Source organism: Salmo salar, chromosome 18 (genome assembly GCF_965601325.2).
Source record: "Salmo salar chromosome 18, fSalSal1, whole genome shotgun sequence".
Lineage (NCBI taxonomy): Eukaryota > Metazoa > Chordata > Actinopteri > Salmoniformes > Salmonidae > Salmo > Salmo salar.
In genome coordinates, this window is record NC_138308.1 from 4,537,501 (window position 1) to 4,556,921 (window position 19,421).

At 43.5% G+C, this 19,421-nt stretch overlaps 1 protein-coding gene across 3 annotated transcripts in view; it reads right to left on the reverse strand.

Annotated features, from left to right (window-relative positions):
- ate1 (arginyltransferase 1) overlaps positions 1–19,421 on the reverse strand; it is a 228,999-nt gene that overhangs the window by 61,596 nt on the left and 147,982 nt on the right. For all 3 annotated transcript variants that reach the window (XM_014154421.3, XM_014154420.3, XM_045700642.2), the window contains one exon: positions 4,403–4,502. In XM_014154421.3, coding sequence (XP_014009896.3) covers positions 4,403–4,502 — 100 coding nt within the window. The remainder of the gene's footprint in view (positions 1–4,402; positions 4,503–19,421) is intronic.

Here is a 19,421-nt window from a genome sequence, read left to right on the forward strand (position 1 = left end):
ATACGTGTGTAGTCAGATGTGGAAAGGTAGATACAAATGATTTGATGCAAGTTGGTGACGGGGGGGGGGGGGGGTTTCACACCTAGCTCAAGTTGGGGAGGGGGGTTCACACCTAGCTCGGCTATTAGACAATTCTTAAGTAAGGGTATAGTCTATTGTTCAGCTAATAGCCCATCCTAGAAACATTGTTAGCTGAATTCACAGCCTGCTACGCTTCTGAAAAACGAATAATACTTTTCCCCCTTTCCACTTGTTAAAGATTCCAATTGAGTGTTTTTACCCACAATCGGCCCCAACCCCCATAATTAATTCATTTGGGCACAGTCGATAGCATGCTGGACTTTGGGCTAGAATGTTGGGGGTTCGAAACCTGCTCCCTGCTTGTGTCATTACATTATTTCGCCCTCTTCCATGTGTCATTCTCCGCCTGAGTGGTTCGCTTGTGGGCGTGCTGGCAGGATATGGCAGCACCTTTGGTTGTGTGTGAAGAATTCAGCATAGCAAGTTTGTATGAAGGTCTGGTTATTCACAGGCTTATAGTAATATGCTCTAAACCGCTCTGGTGACAAACTTTGCTGCCCTGTTTTCTATCATCCACATGGCTGGGAGAACCTCCTCAGATGAATGCAGACGAAGGGAGTTATATAGGAAGTGTAGTGTACTGTTTTTTTTTCTATACATATGAATTACAAATCAGCCTTTACGTAATCATGTTTCTTAGTCTATTACATAGTTACAGTGTAATCATTGATGTCCTTGGAGCAGTAAACACTCTTGAAGTGTATAATTGTAATACATAAATGCAGACACAGCATCATTCAAAGAATGGGGTTTGATACACCTGATACTGGATATGACTGAAAAAAAACACTTGCTAAATAGCGATTTTCATAATTTAACTTCATGACAAAAAAATATGCACAATCCTGTGTCTCTACATTAACTAACATATTCCTCTCAATTGTACATTTTTTGCTTGACTCGTTATGACGTTATAATTACTTATATTTGCTTCCAACGTTATGTTTTTGTCAGACATCTTTGCTGAAGAAAGTCACCAGCGACGGGTGGCATAACGTCAAATTCTTCATTGGAACCACTTGATATGATTGGTCATATAAAAACCTTGGGACCGAAATGCATAATAAGTGCTCTAACTCCCCCCTGCGGTGGTCTGGAGCTATGAAGCCATGACGCTGGGTACCTCTAACTCCCACGGCGTAAGCTCGCAACTTTTAAAGGAGTCAGCACTGTATATAGTCTTGTAATTGTTATTTATTGTGATACCATTTTTTATTTGCAAATGTTCTTACTTTTTCACTCTGCATTGTTGGAAAGCATTTGTCAGTAAGCATTTCAATGTATAGTCTACACCTGTTGTATTCGGCACATGTGACAAATAACATTTGATGAGGCTATGTTCTAGACTCCCCCGAGATACAATCCATTTCCAGAAGTCCAAACAATTAGCGAAACAAAATGCTTCAAAAAGTTCACAGGGACTACTGCTGGAATTACATTAACTGTGCTAAAAAAGTTAAATTCCACGAGGGACTTCAACAGTGTTATAAAGTGTTCTAGAACAAAGTATTCTAGGTTTCTTTTCACTGACACTCGTAGACAATACAAATTGTTCCAGATCTTCACCGGAGACTCAATAAAAAAAAAGAGAGAAAAAGCGAGAGAGCAATAGAGAGGTTTGAGACCGCTCACTGCTGAGAGGTGTCCAGCAGAGTTCAAGTGGTCATGTTGTGAGAGAGGGTTAGGACTGAGAGGCCCTCACTAAGTCCCAGAGCCCAGGGAACCTCCAACACATCATTGTCCTGCTGGGACTCCAAACGGGGACATTTTGTGACCAGAACAAGCGCACAGCGCGTCTAGGCATTAATTAGCTAGTTTGGTCACATATGCAAATAAGCTCGTAATGGGACACTGTGGGCATGTGTTTCGTGTATGTGTGAGAGCATGGGTCTGAGAGAGAGTGTGTGTGTGTGTGTGTGTGTGTGTGTGAGAGTGAGAGAATGAGAGCGCGAGAAGGTGGGAACTGGGCAACCTTCTCACCCCAGCTCCGTCTCTCCCTGGGATAAAATAGGGTGAGGTAAATAAGGTAGTGAATGGGTATCCCCCCATCAGATATAGTGAGGGTGGGGGGATAAATACCAATGGTGAAGGGGCAGGAAACTGTGGCAACAGACACGACTGACACCAGTGTGTTTAGGATTCTACGTATATATAACATTGCAGAGGCAACCAAACACACACACACGCAAAACGGGAGATCCATCAAGCGGACCCATAATAAATGCTGGGGGGAGGACGGAGTGTGAAAATGGCATTTTGCCATAATCCTCAACAAGACATCACAATGTCTTCGACAGAAAGGGAAAAGTTGGGAGGAATACCTGAATGAAATAACACACGGATGAATGAACCAATGAGGGAATAGAGGAATTAGATAATGAAATAGGGAGGCAATGAAGAAATGAATGAGAGAAAGGGGGGATTAATGAGACATTTCTGGCCCAATCTAATAGACTTGGAAAGGGTGCTTACTTTCACCCAACCTCCTCAAAACCATCCCGTCTCAGTCCATGTTATGTGGATGTCCCCGGTGTGTGTGTGTGTGTGTGTGCGAAAGACAGATGGTTCTGTGTGTGCAAGATGATTGTGTGTATGTTTCCATGAGTTAGTGGGTGTGTGTCACACACACTCCTAGTGTTGCTGATTTACAGTGGCCATCTCCACTGTGACCTATCCTCAACCGCTAATGGTTCTAGCAGCCCAGTCTGCTCTCCCTTACGCTTTCTCTCCATCCGTCTATCCATTCCTCCTATCTGCTGTGAGCGAGTCCATCACTTTTATTTACATTCTTCCCCTCCGTACAGTTTTACTGTATATGAATCAGCTGTTCTGCTCTAAGAGCAGAACAGTGCGTGTGTGTGTTTGTATATGTGTATGTGTGCTCCGTCTCTTATAAACCTCATTTCCAGTGCTTCACCATGTCATAGCAGGCTACCATAGGGGAGGATTAGAACCAGTTTTAAACAGGCCCAAAAGTCAGGCAGCCAGGCCTTAGAGCTTTGGATAAAGCATAACCATTAGTGTTGAGAATGTAAGAATTCACCTTTCAGAATCCCCCTGGCTTCATTTTAATTAAACATATCTTAACAGGCACACACTTTACCAATGGAATGGCTGACATGATGTCTGTTTATGTCCCTGAGATGTCCTGGCCCTGGTCTCAAACCCACAACCCTCTGATCTTTCTGTTGCCCAGTTCAAAATAGACTGATTATGGGTTTGAGTTGAATGCCAACCTAGGCCTGGAAGTCATGGATTCTACCTCAACTGGGAGTTGTTGGGGCATAGGGGTTCTACACTGGCTGTATGAAGCTACAGTGCAGTAGCAACCCTGCACCCTGAGTGAGAACAGTAACAGCACATTGAGTAAGAGAACACAGCTCTCAGTGGGCTGTTGTTACATAATGTATGGACTAGAGCAAAGCTATGGCTCTGGACCAGAGCCTTGCTCCTCAGTGTAGGGGCCCTCAGAGACAGAGGAGTAGGGGCTAATGAGTGAAAATGAAAAGGAGAGAGCCAGAACACTAGTTCAGACTGGTCTACCTGTTGAGACCCTTGCACTTAGAATAACACAGAGGGAAAGACAGGAAAAGAGGGAGTGGGAGAAAAAGGAGAGGAGGGAGAGCTCTCCATGAGGGCCAGATAGGCTTTTAGGAACGTGACGCTCTGAATGTACTGGGGTTTCAATGAGAGAATCATTGCCGTAGCCACCAGTCGGAGAGGTTAGGCGGGGGTGAAGTGGAGTCAATGGGGGCCATCAACACCGTTTACACGGTTCCAAATGATAATATATATATTTTCTCTAATCATTTCTTACCCTATTCTCCGTAAGAGAAACCCAAATTACACCCTATTTCGTACATAGTGCACTACTTTTGACCAAAGCCCAGAGCCCTGGTCAAAAGCAGTGCACTATAGGGAACAGGACGCAATTTGGAACGTAGATGAGGAGACATCCATTCCAATCCTCTGTCCCTCCACCAAGTGCACTGAACACATAAATGTCTTTATGAAGGTGAGGCGAGGCACAGAGATTAAAATAACACATAGAATAGAGAAAACATTGCGCTCACATCAAAACTTCAGCCATTAATCACACTGACATGTTAAGGAGCAGGGCAAAACTCCCGTTCTCTGTTTGATATCATACAGAATAATAGAAATACTGTAGTGAAATATTCTCTACTACTTTGGAGAAGTTATTGGCATCCTACTATTGTGAATATAGTTGGGTAGAGTACAACAGAATACAATTGAGCAGAGTACAGTAGTCAAGTAGAGCAGAGTATAACAGAACAAAATGAAAGTGTCATTATCGTACCTTGTATCGCATCTTGTTGCAGGAGTGGATGTAGAAGCCCAGGTAGTAGAAGCACAGCTTGGGCGACTGTTTCTGCAGCTGCCTGGTGAAGGCAACCTCCCTGGAGAAAAGAGATAGAGGATTTAGTCACAGACAGACAATATAATAAAGTACACTATTAATACAAAAGTATGTGACACCCCTTCAAATTAGTGCTATTTCAGCCACACCCGTTGAGCACACAGCCATGTAATCTCCACAGAAAAACATTGGCAGTAGAACGGCCTTACTAAAGAGCTCAGTGACTTTCAACCTGGCACCGTCATAGGATGCCACCTTTCCAACAAGTCACTTCGTCAAATTTCTACCCTGCTAGAGCTGCCCCGGTCAACTGTAAGGGCTGTTATAATGTGAAGTGGGAACGTCTAGGAACAAGGATCAGCCATGAAGCGGTAGGCCACACAAGCTTACAGAATGGCACCGGCGAGTGCTGAAGCACGTAAAAATGGTCTGTCCTAGGTTGCAACACACACTACCGAGTTCCATACTGCCTCTGAAAGCAACGTCAGCACAAGAACCGATAGTCGGGAGCTTAATGAAATGGGTTTCCATGTCCAAGCAGCCGCAAACAAGCCTAAGATCACCATGTGCAATGCCAAGTGTCGGCTGGAGTGATGTAAAGCTCGCCGCCATTGGACTCTGGAGCAGTGGAAACGCTTTATTTGGAGTGATGAATCACGCTTCACCATCTGGTATTCCGACGGACAAATCTGGGTTTGGCCAGGAAAACGCTACCTGCCCGAATGCATAGCGCCAACTAAAGTTTAGTGGAGGTGGAATAATGGTCTGGGCTGTTTTCATTTGTCAGGCCCCTTAGTTCCAGTGAAGGGAAATCTTAACGCTATAGCATACAATGACATTCTACACAATTCTGTGCCAACAGTTTGGTGGAAGGCCCTTTTTCCTGTTTCAGCATGACAATGCCCCAGTGTACAAAGCGAGGCCCATACAGAAATGGTTTGTCGAGATCGGCGTGGAAAAACTTGACTGGCCTGCACAAAGCCCTGACCTTAACCCCATCAAACATCTTTGGGATGATTTCGAACGCTGATTGTGAGCCAGGCCTAATCGCTGTAATAGCAGCAAAGAGGGGACCAACTCCAAATGAACGCTCATAATTTAGGAATAAGACGCTCGACAAGCAGGTGTCCACATACTTTTTGTCACGTAGTGTATCTATTTTGTCCTATTTAATTCTGTGTGTTTAGTCCAGGCAGTAATGCAGATACAGTATAAGTTTTCTATTGAGATAGGCAGAAAACTACTGTCTGTTTCTTACAAAGATTTACAATGAAGTAGTATCAATTGGATTTAATTCTGTGAGTTTAGTACAGGTAGTCAGAATGGACAGGGCCCTTGAGGGTCTGGGGACAGTGGAGTGGCATGACGGATCCCTGAGCAGGTTGCTGGTTCAAGACCCATCTTATAGTATGAACCCTTCAGCAAAGTCCTTTACCCATATAATAATGATATAGAACACTATATTAATTAAATATGTATTGTTTGACTTAAAAGGTTTTAATAAACAGCTGTACTACACAGAACATGAGTCTCATCTGTAATATTGTATAAATGTTTTAGAAATCTGCTGCAAAGAGTAATTTTATACAATCACTTATCATAGCATAACCATAACATACTATAATCACATAGGCCCTATAATCATAGCTGACTATTTCAGAGTAGTAAACCAGCTGGCATTTATAAAACAAGGAAGAAAACACCTAGATGTCAAATGGCACTGTATTCGCTATATATAGTGCACTATGTACTGTAGGCCATTTAGGAAGCAACCAACAACTACATTATAGTACGCAGTCCGTTTCCCCAGTGTTCACATTACATTGGATAAAAACTGTGAAATGTTGAGCAGAGAGGAGGTAGACAATAAGGCTAAGGAGTGCATAAAATAAAGGCTTAATCCCAATACCCACCCTTACGGCTTGGGTACATTAGTAAGCAGTAAATTGCCTCGTGCCGCTCAGGCCTACCAGAGTGGCTCGCTTGTGGGTATGCTGGCAGCATAGGTAACCCGTTTCAGGAAACTAGGCGTATGTCGCAGGTCACTACTTCACAGGAGAGACATTTGAATGTAAAACATTTTTGTTAATCAAAATGCTTTTTTTTTTTTTTTTTACATGTGAACTTTCATGTGCCTTAATAACAAAACTTGTATGCCATCTGTAAATACATAAACAATTGTTAACTTACGAGCATAGTTGGTTTAGCCAAAGACAGACAGCAGTCTGCCATATAGCACGCTTCTTTCTATTTGATATGGTCAGTATGTCTAGTTAATCCTGTCTAGCGCGGCTTTAAAAAAAATGTATTGTGTATTAAAATTGCATAAGTGTTGCTCTCCACTTTCTGTGGGACTGAGTTTTGAAATCAGTGGAATTTGAGTATGATAGCTAAGGAGATTGAGAAAACACCTGTCTCCAGATTACATCTTCCAGCTAAGGGCAACCATGGCATCCGACAGGAGACGGGTCCAACCATGAATGATGTAAACGAGTAAGATAGTCTAGCTATTTCCATTTTCAGATATGACACGTTTCTAATTTTGACTGAAAGATCAATTTGCTTGGCAAGCTATAGCCTAATTTTAGCTAGCTAACATTGAACCTGGTTGGTTAGCTACCTTCAGGATAGTAACGTCATGAGTTGTGATTATGGTTAATTGATTAGCTAGCTAGCTAACGTTAGCTGGCTGGCTCGCTTGCTAACATTACGTGTATGACCTTACTATTCGTATCTCAGAGCTATTTGTTTGGCTAGCTATAGCCTAATGTTAGCTAGCTAACATTGAACCTGGTTGGTTAGCTACCGGCAGAGCTAGCTAGCTATATGTCTTTTAAAAATACTCCACTATGCAAGTAACCATTTCGGGTGCGTTCGTAAATTAAGTCTGGCCATCTACACCGATTTCAGAGCACTCTCGTTTGAGTGTGCCAGAGAGCGCAGAACTGATGAATTTACAAATGCTCAACACCCGTTGAATATGCCCGGTGTCTGTAAACATCGGCAAAAAGGGTAATTAAAAATGGTTGCCGGCAGCACAGTTACAGTCACCAACACTCTGGATAACATGAAAACTGCCTAACCAGCTCTACTAGGGTGACTAAAATGAGCAGAGTGGGGTGTACTCTTATTATGTGTCTGGAAGTAGCTAGCAAGCTAGCCAATGTTAGCCAGTTAGCTCGGGTGCTTGACTGCCATTGTCAGAACGTTCGGATCAACCCTACTAAACCGGCCAGTGCGTCCAGTGTGCGCTCAATGCGAAACGCTCTGAATTTACAAACAGACAAACTGACAGCACAGTTGCAATCAAACAACACTCTGAATAACAAAACAGAGTAACCAACTCTGCTAGGGCGAGTAATGTTAAGTGAGCTGTTCTCGCTCAGATATGTCTGGAAGTAGCTAGCTTTGGCGCTTGACTGCTGTTAGTACATTCGGATCAACCCTTAAAGAGATGGGTGGGGCTAAAGCTTAAGAGGGTGTGACGATGCTGAATGGGTGTAAACAAAGAAGGGCTCTCCAATAGTAGTAAAAAAAACATTCAAGGCCATTTTCTCAAAAGTGAGTTTACAAGTTTACTTTCAAAGCAAAATTAGATTCCCTATGTTCCTCAAATGTAGTGTATGATATACCATTTTGTAGCTCTGAGTCTCTACTTTTATCCAACGTAAAAAAAAACAATTTCTAATTTTGCTACTTAAGACCGATTTGAGCCGGTCAGTCACATATAGCAGCAAGTTCGATTGTGCATCAGGAATTCAGCACAGCAAGTTTTGCACAGCACAGCTCTGGTTATTAAATGGGTTAATAGTTTAATCCATTCTCCATTTCACAAATGTATTCACAGGTAAATAGTAATATGCTCTCAACCGCTCTGGTGACAAATTTTGCTGCCCTGTTTCCAATCGTCCACATTGCTGGGAGAACTTATTCAACTAAGTAAATATATTTTGAAAATGTAAAAAAAAAATAATAATAATATTAGCTAACTAGATAATGTACAGGCTAACTCAAATTAGCTGCTAACGTAGCTAGCCTGCCAACTTTACATATATCCCCAGCTAACTAAGTTCATATTAGCTTGCTATATTGATATATTCATAATTGTAAAAAACAAACTCCAAATGCATTTGTAGGTAGCTAGCTAACAGCCATGGAAGAGTGTGCAAGGATGGCAATCAACTGTCAAAGTGAGAGAGTAGGCTATTCTGTATAAGGCAGGTACTTTTGTGTAGTTCCAAGTCCCTAGAAGTGAGCACAGAGATAATAGTAACATAATATTCAGTATTTGAGTATAATTTAGCCTTTATCTTGTGATTGTTTTCTGTCCTCAGATACAGAGAGCTGTGAAAGCCTGTCTGCAAATGAAGAGGTCACAATGAAGAGCAGTGGTTCTCAGTCCTGGGGACTCAAAGGGGTGCACATTTTTGTTTTTGCCTTAGCTACACAGCTGATTCAAATGATCAACTCATTGTCAAGTTTCAAGTGATATTTATGTATTCATTTGTGATGCTATCCTTGATATGATCGTGTTGTTGTCACATGCTACACATGCCGAAGAACACCATCGCTACCGTGAAGCACGGGGGTAGCAGCATCATGTTGTCGGGGTGCTTTTCTGCAGGAGGGACTGGTGCAGTTCACAACATAGATGGCATCATGAGGTATGAAAATTATGTGGATATATTGAAGCAACATCTCAAGACATCAGTCAGGAAGTTAAAGCTTGGACGCAAATGGGTCTTCCAAATGGACAATGACCCCAAGCATACTTCCAAAGTTGTGGCAAAATGGCTTAAGGACAACAAAAACAAGGTACTGGAGTGGCCATCACAAAGCCCTGCCCTCAATCCCATAGAAAATCTTTGGGAAGAACTGATAAAGTGTGTGCGAGCAAGGAGGCCTACAAATCTGACTCAGTTACACCAGCTCTGTCAGGAGGAATGGGCCAAAATTCACCCAACTTATTGTGGGAAGCTCGTGGAAGGCTACCCAAAACGTTTGACCCAAGTTAAACAATTTAAAGGCCATGCTACCAAATACTAATTGAGTGTATGTAAACTTCTGACACACTGCGAATGTGATGAAAGAAATAAAAGCTGAAATAAATCATTCTCTAATATAATTCTGATATTTCACATTCCTAAAATAAAGTGGTGATCCTAACTGACCTAAGACAGGGAATTTTTACTAGGATTAAATGTCAGGAATTGTGAAAAACTGAGTTTAAATGTATTTGGCTAAGGTGTATATAAACTTCGACTCCAACTGTAAGTATTCCGAACCTTTGCTATGAGACTCAAAATTGAGCTCAAGTGCATCCTGTTTCCATTGATCATCCTTGAGATGTTTCTTCAACTTGGGAGTCCGCCTGTGCTAAATTCAATTGATTGGAGATTATTTGGAAAGGAACTCACCGGTCTATATAAATGTCCCATAGTTGACAAAAAACAAGCTATGAGGTCGAAGGAATTGTCCGTAGAGCTCCGAGACAGCATTGTGTCGAGGCACAGATCTGAGGAAGGGTACCCAAAATTTTTTGCAGCATTGAAAGTCTCCAATCCTTCTTAAATGGAAGTTTGAAACCACCAAGACTCTTCCTAGAGCTGGCCGCCCGGCCAAACTGAGCAATCGGGGGAGAAGGGCCTTGGTCAGGGAGGTGACCAAGAACCCGATGGTCACTGACAGAGCTCCAGAGTTCCTCTGTGGCGACGGGAGAACCATCCAGAAGAAAGCCGGCCCTTCAGGAAGTCCAGGATCCAGCTGCAGAGGAAGATGTTCAGAACCCTGATTCCTAAGCTTGGTGACAAGCTTGAAGGGGACAATGGTGTTGAACGTTGCGCTGTAGTCAATGAACAGCATTCTTACATAGGTATTCCTCTTATCTAGATTGGTGCAGTGCGGAAAGCAACTGAGATTGTGTCGTCTATGGATCTGTTGGGGCGGTATGCAAATTGGAGTGGGTCAAAGGTGCCGGAGTTAATGTGTGCCATAACCAGCCTCTCAAAGCACTTCATGATTACATAAGTGAGTGCTACGGGCGGCAATCATTCTGGCATGTATGCCATTGCCCCATAGAGCTGCAATCTGACCTTGTTGCCTTACAGAAAGCCCTGGTTGGTTTAAAAATGAAAGCGGGCAAATATATGTTCTCTAATTCTAAAAAACTAAAATCTGATGGACTGCATACTTATTAATTGGATGTTTCTCCCATCGATAGGTTTCCTGCCTGTAAACATCTGGTCATGTGCACTGACAAAGTGTGAATGTTTAAAAAACAGACGAATGAGCTGATTTAAAGTGGGCTTATATATATATTTTTAAGATACTGCCTCTCCCTAAATAGCAGGAAGCAGATTGGCAGGAAAATGTGTACTGTACAGTTTTTGACTATGGGGACACCATTTACCAAATTGCAGCAGCCACTACTCTTAAACTTTTGGATGCCGTCTAACACAGCGCCATTTTTGTTTACAAAGCAATACTACACAAGCTTCCAACTTCCCTATTGCACTCCACATTGCCCTTTCCCACCTGGACAAAAGGAACACTTATGTAAGAATGCTATTCATTGACTCCAGCTCAGCGTTCAACACCATAGTACCCTCAAAGCTCATCACTAAGCTAAGGATCCTGGGACTAAACACCTCCCTCTGCAACTGGATCCTGGACTTCCTGACGGGCCGCCCCCAGGTGGTGAGGGTAGGTAGCAACACATCTGCCACGCTGATCCTCAATACTGGAGCTCCCCAGGGGTGCGTACTCAGTCCCCTCCTGTACTCCCTGTTCACCCACGACTGCATGGCCAGGCAAGACTCCAACACCATCATTAAGTTTGCAGATGACACAACAGTGGTAGGCCTGATCACCGACACCGACGAGACAGCCTATAGGGAGGAGGTCAGAGACCTGGCCGGGTGGTTCCAGATTAACAACCTATCCCTCAACGTAACCAAGACTAAGGAGATGATTGTGGACTACAGGAAAAGGAGGACCGAGCACGCCCCCATTCTCATCGACGGGGCTGTAGCGGAGCAGGTTGAGAGCTTCAAGTTCCTTGGTGTCTACATCAACAACAAACTAGAATGGTCCAAACACACCAAGACAGTCGTGAAGAGGGCACGGCAAAGCCTATTCCCCCCCAGGAAACTAAAAGGATTTGGCATGGGTCCTCAGATCCTCAAAAGGTTCTACAGCTGCAACAGAGAGCATCCTGACTGGTTGCATCACTGCCTGGTATGGCAATTGCTCGGCCTCTGACCGCAAGGCAAACCAACATTTGTTATTGAAGTAGAAGTCCTGGAAGTGCATTCTGACGAAGAACAGCAAAGGTAATAACATTTTTTCTTATAGTAAATCTGACATTGGTGAGTGCTAAACTTGCTGGGTGTCTAAATAGCTAGCCCTGTGATCCCGGGCTATCTACTTAGAATATTGCAAAATGTGCTTTCACCGAAAAGCTATTTTAAAATCGGACATATCGAGTGCATAGAGGAGTTCTGTATCTATAATTCTTAAAATAATTGTTATGCTTTTTGTGAACGTTTATCGTGAGTAATTTAGTAAATTCACCGGTAGTGTTCGGTCGGAATGCTAGTCACATGCTAATGTAAAAAGCTGGTTTTTGATATAAATATGAACTTGATTGAACAAAACATGCATGTATTGTATAACATAATGTCCTAGGGTTGTCATCTGATGAAGATCATCAAAGGTTAGTGCTGCATTTAGCTGTGGTTTGGGTTTATGTGACATTATATGCTAGCTTGAAAAATGGGTGACATAATCTAATGTTTTGCTTTCGTTGTAAAGCCTTTTTGAAATCGGACAGTGTGGTTAGATTAACGAGAGTCTTGTCTTTAAAATGGTGTAAAATAGTCATATGTTTGAAAAATTGAAGTTTTTGCATTTTTGAGGTATTTGAATATCGCGCCACGGGATTACACTGGCTGTTGAGTAGGGGGGACGCAAGCGTCCCACCTAGCCCATAGAGGTTAACCTCTCTAGGGTATGCGTCCCACCTACTCAACAGCCAGTGGAATCCCGTGGCGCGATATTCAAATACCTTAGAAATGCTATTACTTCAATTTCTCAAACATATGACTATTTTACACCATTTTAAAGACAAGACTCTCGTTAATCTAACCACACTGTCCGATTTCAAAAAGGCTTTACAACGAAAGCAAAACATTAGATTATGTCAGCAGAGTACCCAGCCAGAAATAATCAGACACCCATTTTTCAAGCTAGCATATGTCACATAAACCCAAACCACAGCTAAATGCAGCACTAACCTTTGATGATCTTCATCAGATGACAACCCTAGGACATTATGTTATAAAATACATGCATGTTTTGTTCAATCAAGTTCATATTTATATCAAAAGCCAGCTTTTTACATTAGCATGTGACGTTCAGAACTAGCATACCCACCGCAAACTTCCGGTGAATTTACTAAATTACTCATGATAAACGTTCACAAAAAACAATTATTTTAAGAATTATAGATACAGAACTCCTTTATGGAATCGCTATGTCCGATTTTAAAATAGCTTTTCGGCAAAAGCACATTTTGCAATATTCTGAGTAGATAGCTCGCCATCACAGGCTAGCTATTTTGACACCCACCAAGTTCGGCCTGCACCAAACTCAGATTTACTATAAAAAAAAATTGGATTACCTTTGCTGTTCTTCGTCAGAATGCACTCCCAGGACTTCTACTTCAATAACAAATGTTGGTTTGGTTCAAAATAATCCATAGTTATGTTAAAATATCCACTGTTTTGTTCGTGCGTTCAAGACACTATCCGAAGTGTGACGAAGGGTTACGCACCCGATGCGTTTCGTGACAAAAAAATCTAAATATTCCATTACCGTACTTCGAAGCATGTCAACCGCTGTTTAAAATCAATTTTTATGCGATTTTACTCATAAAAAAGCGATAATATTCCGACCGGGAAACCCTGTTTTCGTTCAAAGACGAAAAAATTAAAACATGGTGTCGGCTCGTGCACGCGCCCCCAGTCTCATTGTTCTCTGATCGACCACTATCCAAATGCACTACTGTTTTTCAGCCTGGGCCTGCAAAGGCATCATTCCCCGTTCTGCCGCCTTCTGAGAGCCTATGGGAGCCGTAGGAAGTGTCACGTTACAGCAGAGATCCTCAGTTTTCAATAAAGAGAGTGTAGAAGGCCAAGAAATGGTCAGAGAGAGCGCTTCCTGTTTGGAATCTTCTCAGGTTTTGGCCTGCCAAATGAGTTCTGTTATACTCACAGACACCATTCAAACAGTTTTAGAAACGTTAGGGTGTTTTCTATCCAAATCAAACAATTATATGCATATTCTAGTTACTGGGCAGGAGTAGTAACCAGATTAAATCGGGTACGTTTTTTATCCGGCCGTGCAAATACTGCCCCCTATCCCCAACAGGTTAACATCCTTATAATTTATTGCCCTCCAGGTTCCCTTGGCGAGTTCAGCAATGAGCTTGACGCCTTGATAAGTTCCTTTCCTGAGGATGGCTCACCCCTCACAGTTCTGGGTGACTTTAACCTCCCTACGTCTACCTTTGACAAATTTCTCTCTGCCTCCTTTCCACTCCTCTCCTCTTTTGACCTCACCCTCTCACCGTCCCCCCCATTCACAAGGCAGGCAAATATCTTGACCTCATCTTCTCTAGATGCTGCTCTTCTACTAATCTCACTGCAACTCCCCTCCAAGTCTCCGATCACTACCTTGTATCCTTTTCCCTCTCTCTCTCCTCCAACACTACTCACTCTGCCTCTACTCAGATGGTATTGCGCCGTCGCAACCTTCACCCTCTCTCTCCTGCTACTCTGTTCTCTTCCATCCTATCATCTCTTCCCTCTGCTCAATCCTTCTCCAACCAATCTACTGATTATGCCTCCTCAACCCTCCTCTCCTCCCTTTCTGCAGCCTTTGACTCTCTATGTCCCCTATCCTCCCGACCGACTCGGTCCTCCCCTCCTGCTCCGTGGCTTGACGACTCATTGCGAGCTCACAGAACAGGGCTCCGGGCAGCCGAGCGGAAATGGAGGAAAACTAGCCTCCCTGCGGACCTGGCATCTTTTCACTCCCTCCTCTCTACATTTTCCTCCTCTGTTTTTGCTGCTAAAGCCACTTTCTACCACTCTAAATTCCAAGCATCTGCCTCTAACCCTAGGAAGCTCTTTGCTACCTTCTCCTCCCTCCTGAATCCTCCTCCCCCTCCCCCCTCCTCCCTCTCTGCAGATGACTTCGTCAACCATTTTGAAAAGAAGGTCGACGACATCCGATCCTCGTTTGTTAAGTCAAACGTCACCGCTGGTCCTGCTCACATTGCCCTACCCTATGCTTTGACCTCTTTCTCCCCTCTCTCTCCAGATGAAATCTTGCGTCTTGTGACGGCCGGCCGCCCAACAACCTGCCCGCTTGACCCTATCCCCTCCTCTCTTCTCCAGACCATTTCCGGAGACCTTCTCCCTTACCTCACCCCGCTCATCAACTCATCCTTGACCGCTGGCTACGTCCCTTCCGTCTTCAAGAGAGCGTGAGTTGCACCCGTTCTCAAAAATATCTACACTCAATCCCTCCGATGTCAACAACTACAGACCAGTATCCCTTCTTTCTTTTCTCTCCAAAACTCTTGAACGTGCCGTCCTTGGCCAGCTCTCCTGCTATCTCTCTCAGAATGACCTTCTCGATCCAAATCAGTCAGGTTTCAAGGCTGGTCATTCAACTGAGACTGCTCTTCTCTGTGTCACGGAGGCTCTCCGCACTGCTAAAGCTAACTCTCTCTCCTCTGCTGTCATCCTTCTAGACCTATCTGCTGCCTTTGATACTGTGAACCATCAGATCCTCCTCTCCACCCTCTCCGAGTTGGGTATCTCCGGCGCGGCTCACTCTTGGATTGCGTCCTACCTGACAGGTCGCTCCTACCAGGTGGCGTGGCGAGAATCCGTCTCTGCACCACGTGCTCTCACCACTGGTGTCCCCCAGGGCTCAGTTCTAGGCCCTCTCCTAGTCTCGCTATACAACAAGTCACTTGGCTCTGTCATATCCTCACATGGTCTCTCCTATCATTGCTACGCAGACGACACACAATTAATCTTCTCCTTTCCCTCTTCTGATAACCAGGTGGCGAATCGCATCTCTGCATGTCTGGCAGACATATCAGTGTGGATGACAGATCACCACCTCAAGCTGAACCTCGGCAAGACGGAGCTGCTCTTCCTCCCGGGGAAGGACTGCCCTTTCCATGATCTCGCCATCACGGTGGACAACTCCATTGTGTCCTCCTCCCAGAGTGCTAAGAGCCTCGGCGTGACCCTGGACAACACCCTGTCGTTCTCCGCTAACATCAAGGCGGTGACCCGATCCTGTAGGTTCATGCTATACAACATTCGCAGAGTACAACCCTGCCTTACACAGGAAGCGGCGCAGGTCCTAATCATCTCCCGTCTGGATTACTGCAACTCCCTGTTGGCGGGGCTCCCTGCCTGTGCCATTAAACCCCTACAACTCATCCAGAACACCGCAGCCCGTCTGGTGTTCAACCTTCCCAACTTCTCTCACGTCACCCCGCTCCTCCGCACACTCCACTGGCTTCCAGTTGAAGCGCGCATCTGCTACAAGACCATGATGCTTGCCTACGGAGCTGTGAGGGGAACGGCACCTCCGTACCTTCAGGCTCTGATCAGGCCCTACACCCAAACAAGGGCACTGCGTTCATCCACCTCTGGCCTGCTGGCCCCCCTACCTCTGCGGAAGCACAGTTCCCGCTCAGCCCAGTCAAAACTGTTCGCTGCTCTGGCACCCCAATGGTGGAACAAGCTCCCTCACGACGCCAGGACAGCGGAGTCAATCACCACCTTCCGTAGACACCTGAAACCCCACCTCTTTAAGGAATACCTGGGATAGGATATAGTAATCCTTCTACCCCCCCCGACCCAAAAAAAGATAAAGATATATTGTAAAGTGGTTGTTCCACTGGATATCTTACGGTTAATGCACCAATTTGTAAGTCGCTCTTGATAAGAGCGTCTGCTAAATGACGTAAATGTAAGTACTACCTCAATTGGGCCGACCAACCAGTGCTCCAGCACATTGGCTAACCGGGCTATCTGCATTTTGTCCCACCCACCACCTGCCAACCCCTCTTTTATACTACTGCTACTCTCTGTTCATCATATATGCATAGTCACTTTAACCATATCTACATGTACATACTACCTCAAATCAGCCTGACTAACCGGTGTCTGTATGTAGCCTCGCTACTTTTACAAGCCTCGCTACTGTATATAGCTTGTCTTTTTACTGTTGTTTTATTTCTTTACCTACCTATTGTTCACCTAATACCTTTTTTGCACTATTGGTTAGAGCCTGTTAGTAAGCATTTCACTGTAAGGTCTACACCTGTTGTATTCAGTGCACGTGACAAATACACTTTGATTTGATGCTAAAGTATAAAATAATTAGCTACCAAACCCACTTGCAGGGTAAATCCTAGGTAAATCCTCTTTTTGTTTTAGTGCACCCCCCCATTGTTGGAATAACGTGCACAATTCCTTGATTCACTGGTGCCGCTAGGTTAGTTTAGGACTCTGGTATTAAAGTAACTAATTGAGTATGCAGTTGTAGTATTGAAATTGTTCCTTGTTTCATTTGGAATGTTAATTTTCTTAATTGTGAAAATCTTTGTACTCAGGCTACAATTGTGAATGAGAACCTGTAATCAATGGGGTAAAAAAATAAAAAAGGGATTTTCTTGTCCCGCATGGATCATTTCTTAGTTAATAAACTTAAACTTGATTCAACTTTTCATTCGATTTTTCTACAGACTATTAGTTTTTTTTGTTCTCTCTCATTATTAGTCACCTGGCTACTTTAAGTTTTATGCTATTCATAACCTTTTGAAATGGAACTCAGTTACATTCATTGTTTGATCGGGAGAAAACCATGCATAAAATGATGCAGTCATGCCTTCAGTCATATTCATATAGCCTATCGAATGGAGAGAGAAGAAAATATAGAATACATAAAAAATGAATAGCCTAAAGCCCATGCATCTGACAGAAACAGAGAAAGAAACAATATTTCTGACGACATTTTGTGCTGCTTTGGTGGAATTCTGGAGTTCTGCATCACATACAGTATGTATTGAAATAGGCTTTAGCAAATAGGAATAGGCAAATTACTTGGAATGTCGCTTGTGTGCTGCCCTGCGAGAGACTGTTCTTTACTGCGGGGCGCAAGTCAAGTCACCATCGACGATGGCTGTCAATCATCGTTGATAGACAATGCCATCGTAATATCGCCCAACCCTAACGCAAACACAAAACCACTCCAATGCCGGACACCAGCTGCCTTTTGGATAACAGTGCCTCAGGCGCAATGTCCAGTCCTCTAATTCCTCTTTATCCCCCTCTCCTTGGGGCCCCTCTTCAGAATATCTCAACATCTCCCTCTCCTGTTCTTAGCACAGAATCACACCTACACACACTCCCCATGGAACACCAAGTCTCTCTCTAGCTCGCTCGCTCACTCACTCACTCTTACACCCCCCCCCCCCACACACACGCTTCAGAAGGTGTATGGCAGAAAAGTTGTATATCTGACAGAGGAAGTCTTATAAAATCAAATCAAACCTAACCAAATAACCTTGTCTGGGCTATATCTACACAGGGAGTACTGTTACTCTTGGAGACAGACTCTTGCAATAATAATATAACAAATGCAAACCAGGGTCTGTTCAGGCTTGTGCGTGTGCACGCGTGCGCACACATAAATGTACAAACTGCACATTCTCTACTAGTCACACACACACAATCTGTAGTCTCTCACATGCATGCACACACACGGCCAACTCTGTAAATCACCCAGTCCTTCAACATCTGCGCAGAAATACTTAAAACGCTTTCTCACATTATTGGGTTACACTTTACAGGAAGCGTCAGATGTGTGTGTATGTGCACGCTACGTGTGTGTGATCTCTTATTTCATACCAGCAGACAGAGTGCTGTCGTCAGCCGCACCACAAACACCCCACTGCCTCATCCAATACTGACAGATGAGAGCAGTATTTACCTACCCAGTCCTTAGGTATTACCTATACTGTACCTCTACTGCCCACAGAGGGAGGGAGAGCAGGAGTGTGGTGGGAAAATCAAGAGAAACAGAGAGAGAGTGTAAAGGTTAATTAGGGAAGAAGAACCAGAAAGAAGAGAGAAAAAAATAAAGAGAAATGAGAGAAGAGAGACATGGGGATGAGGGAGGTAAAGGAAAAACATAGGAGCGAAAGAGAGAACAAAAAGTGAAAAGACAGTGTTTTCTGCAAGTACATTGAGTGGCCAGCCAAATAGAAAAAGTAACCGGCCAGGGAGTTTCCAGGCTGTGGAGGATTTCTTTTTTTTTCTTCAGAACAAGCTCTATTTTGTGGCCTCTGGTACATTCTAAAGACCGTGCTTCCATCTGAAATGCACAGCTAAATTATTGAATACTTTATTTTTTATATGACTTCACCAGATTGGTAAAATTACTTGTGGTATCGAGTAGAAAGACATGACACAATTAAAAGTACTTAAAATGTATCAATTGAGTGTGTTAGTTGTTTTGGATATCATCTAGGCCAGGTTACCCCAACTGGGTGGTTTTATTTTTTTCTGAGCAAAAAAATAAAACGTTTTGAATTTTCATTGTTTGACATAAGACTGTAAAATCAACAGGGAATCTGCTCCAAGTGATTTTAGTTTAAGAAATCTGTTCGCAACTATTCCCCACGCATAAGAGAGACACACATGATTGTACATAAATGTGAGGAAGATTTGAAATTATTATGTTTTAGTCCAACATATTTGTAAGGGATTTTTGCAGTCTACAAATTATTTGTAATTATGTTCCAGCCCATGAACATCCGCTACAACAAATAGAATTCAAATTAGTCCAGTGACTAACATTTTCT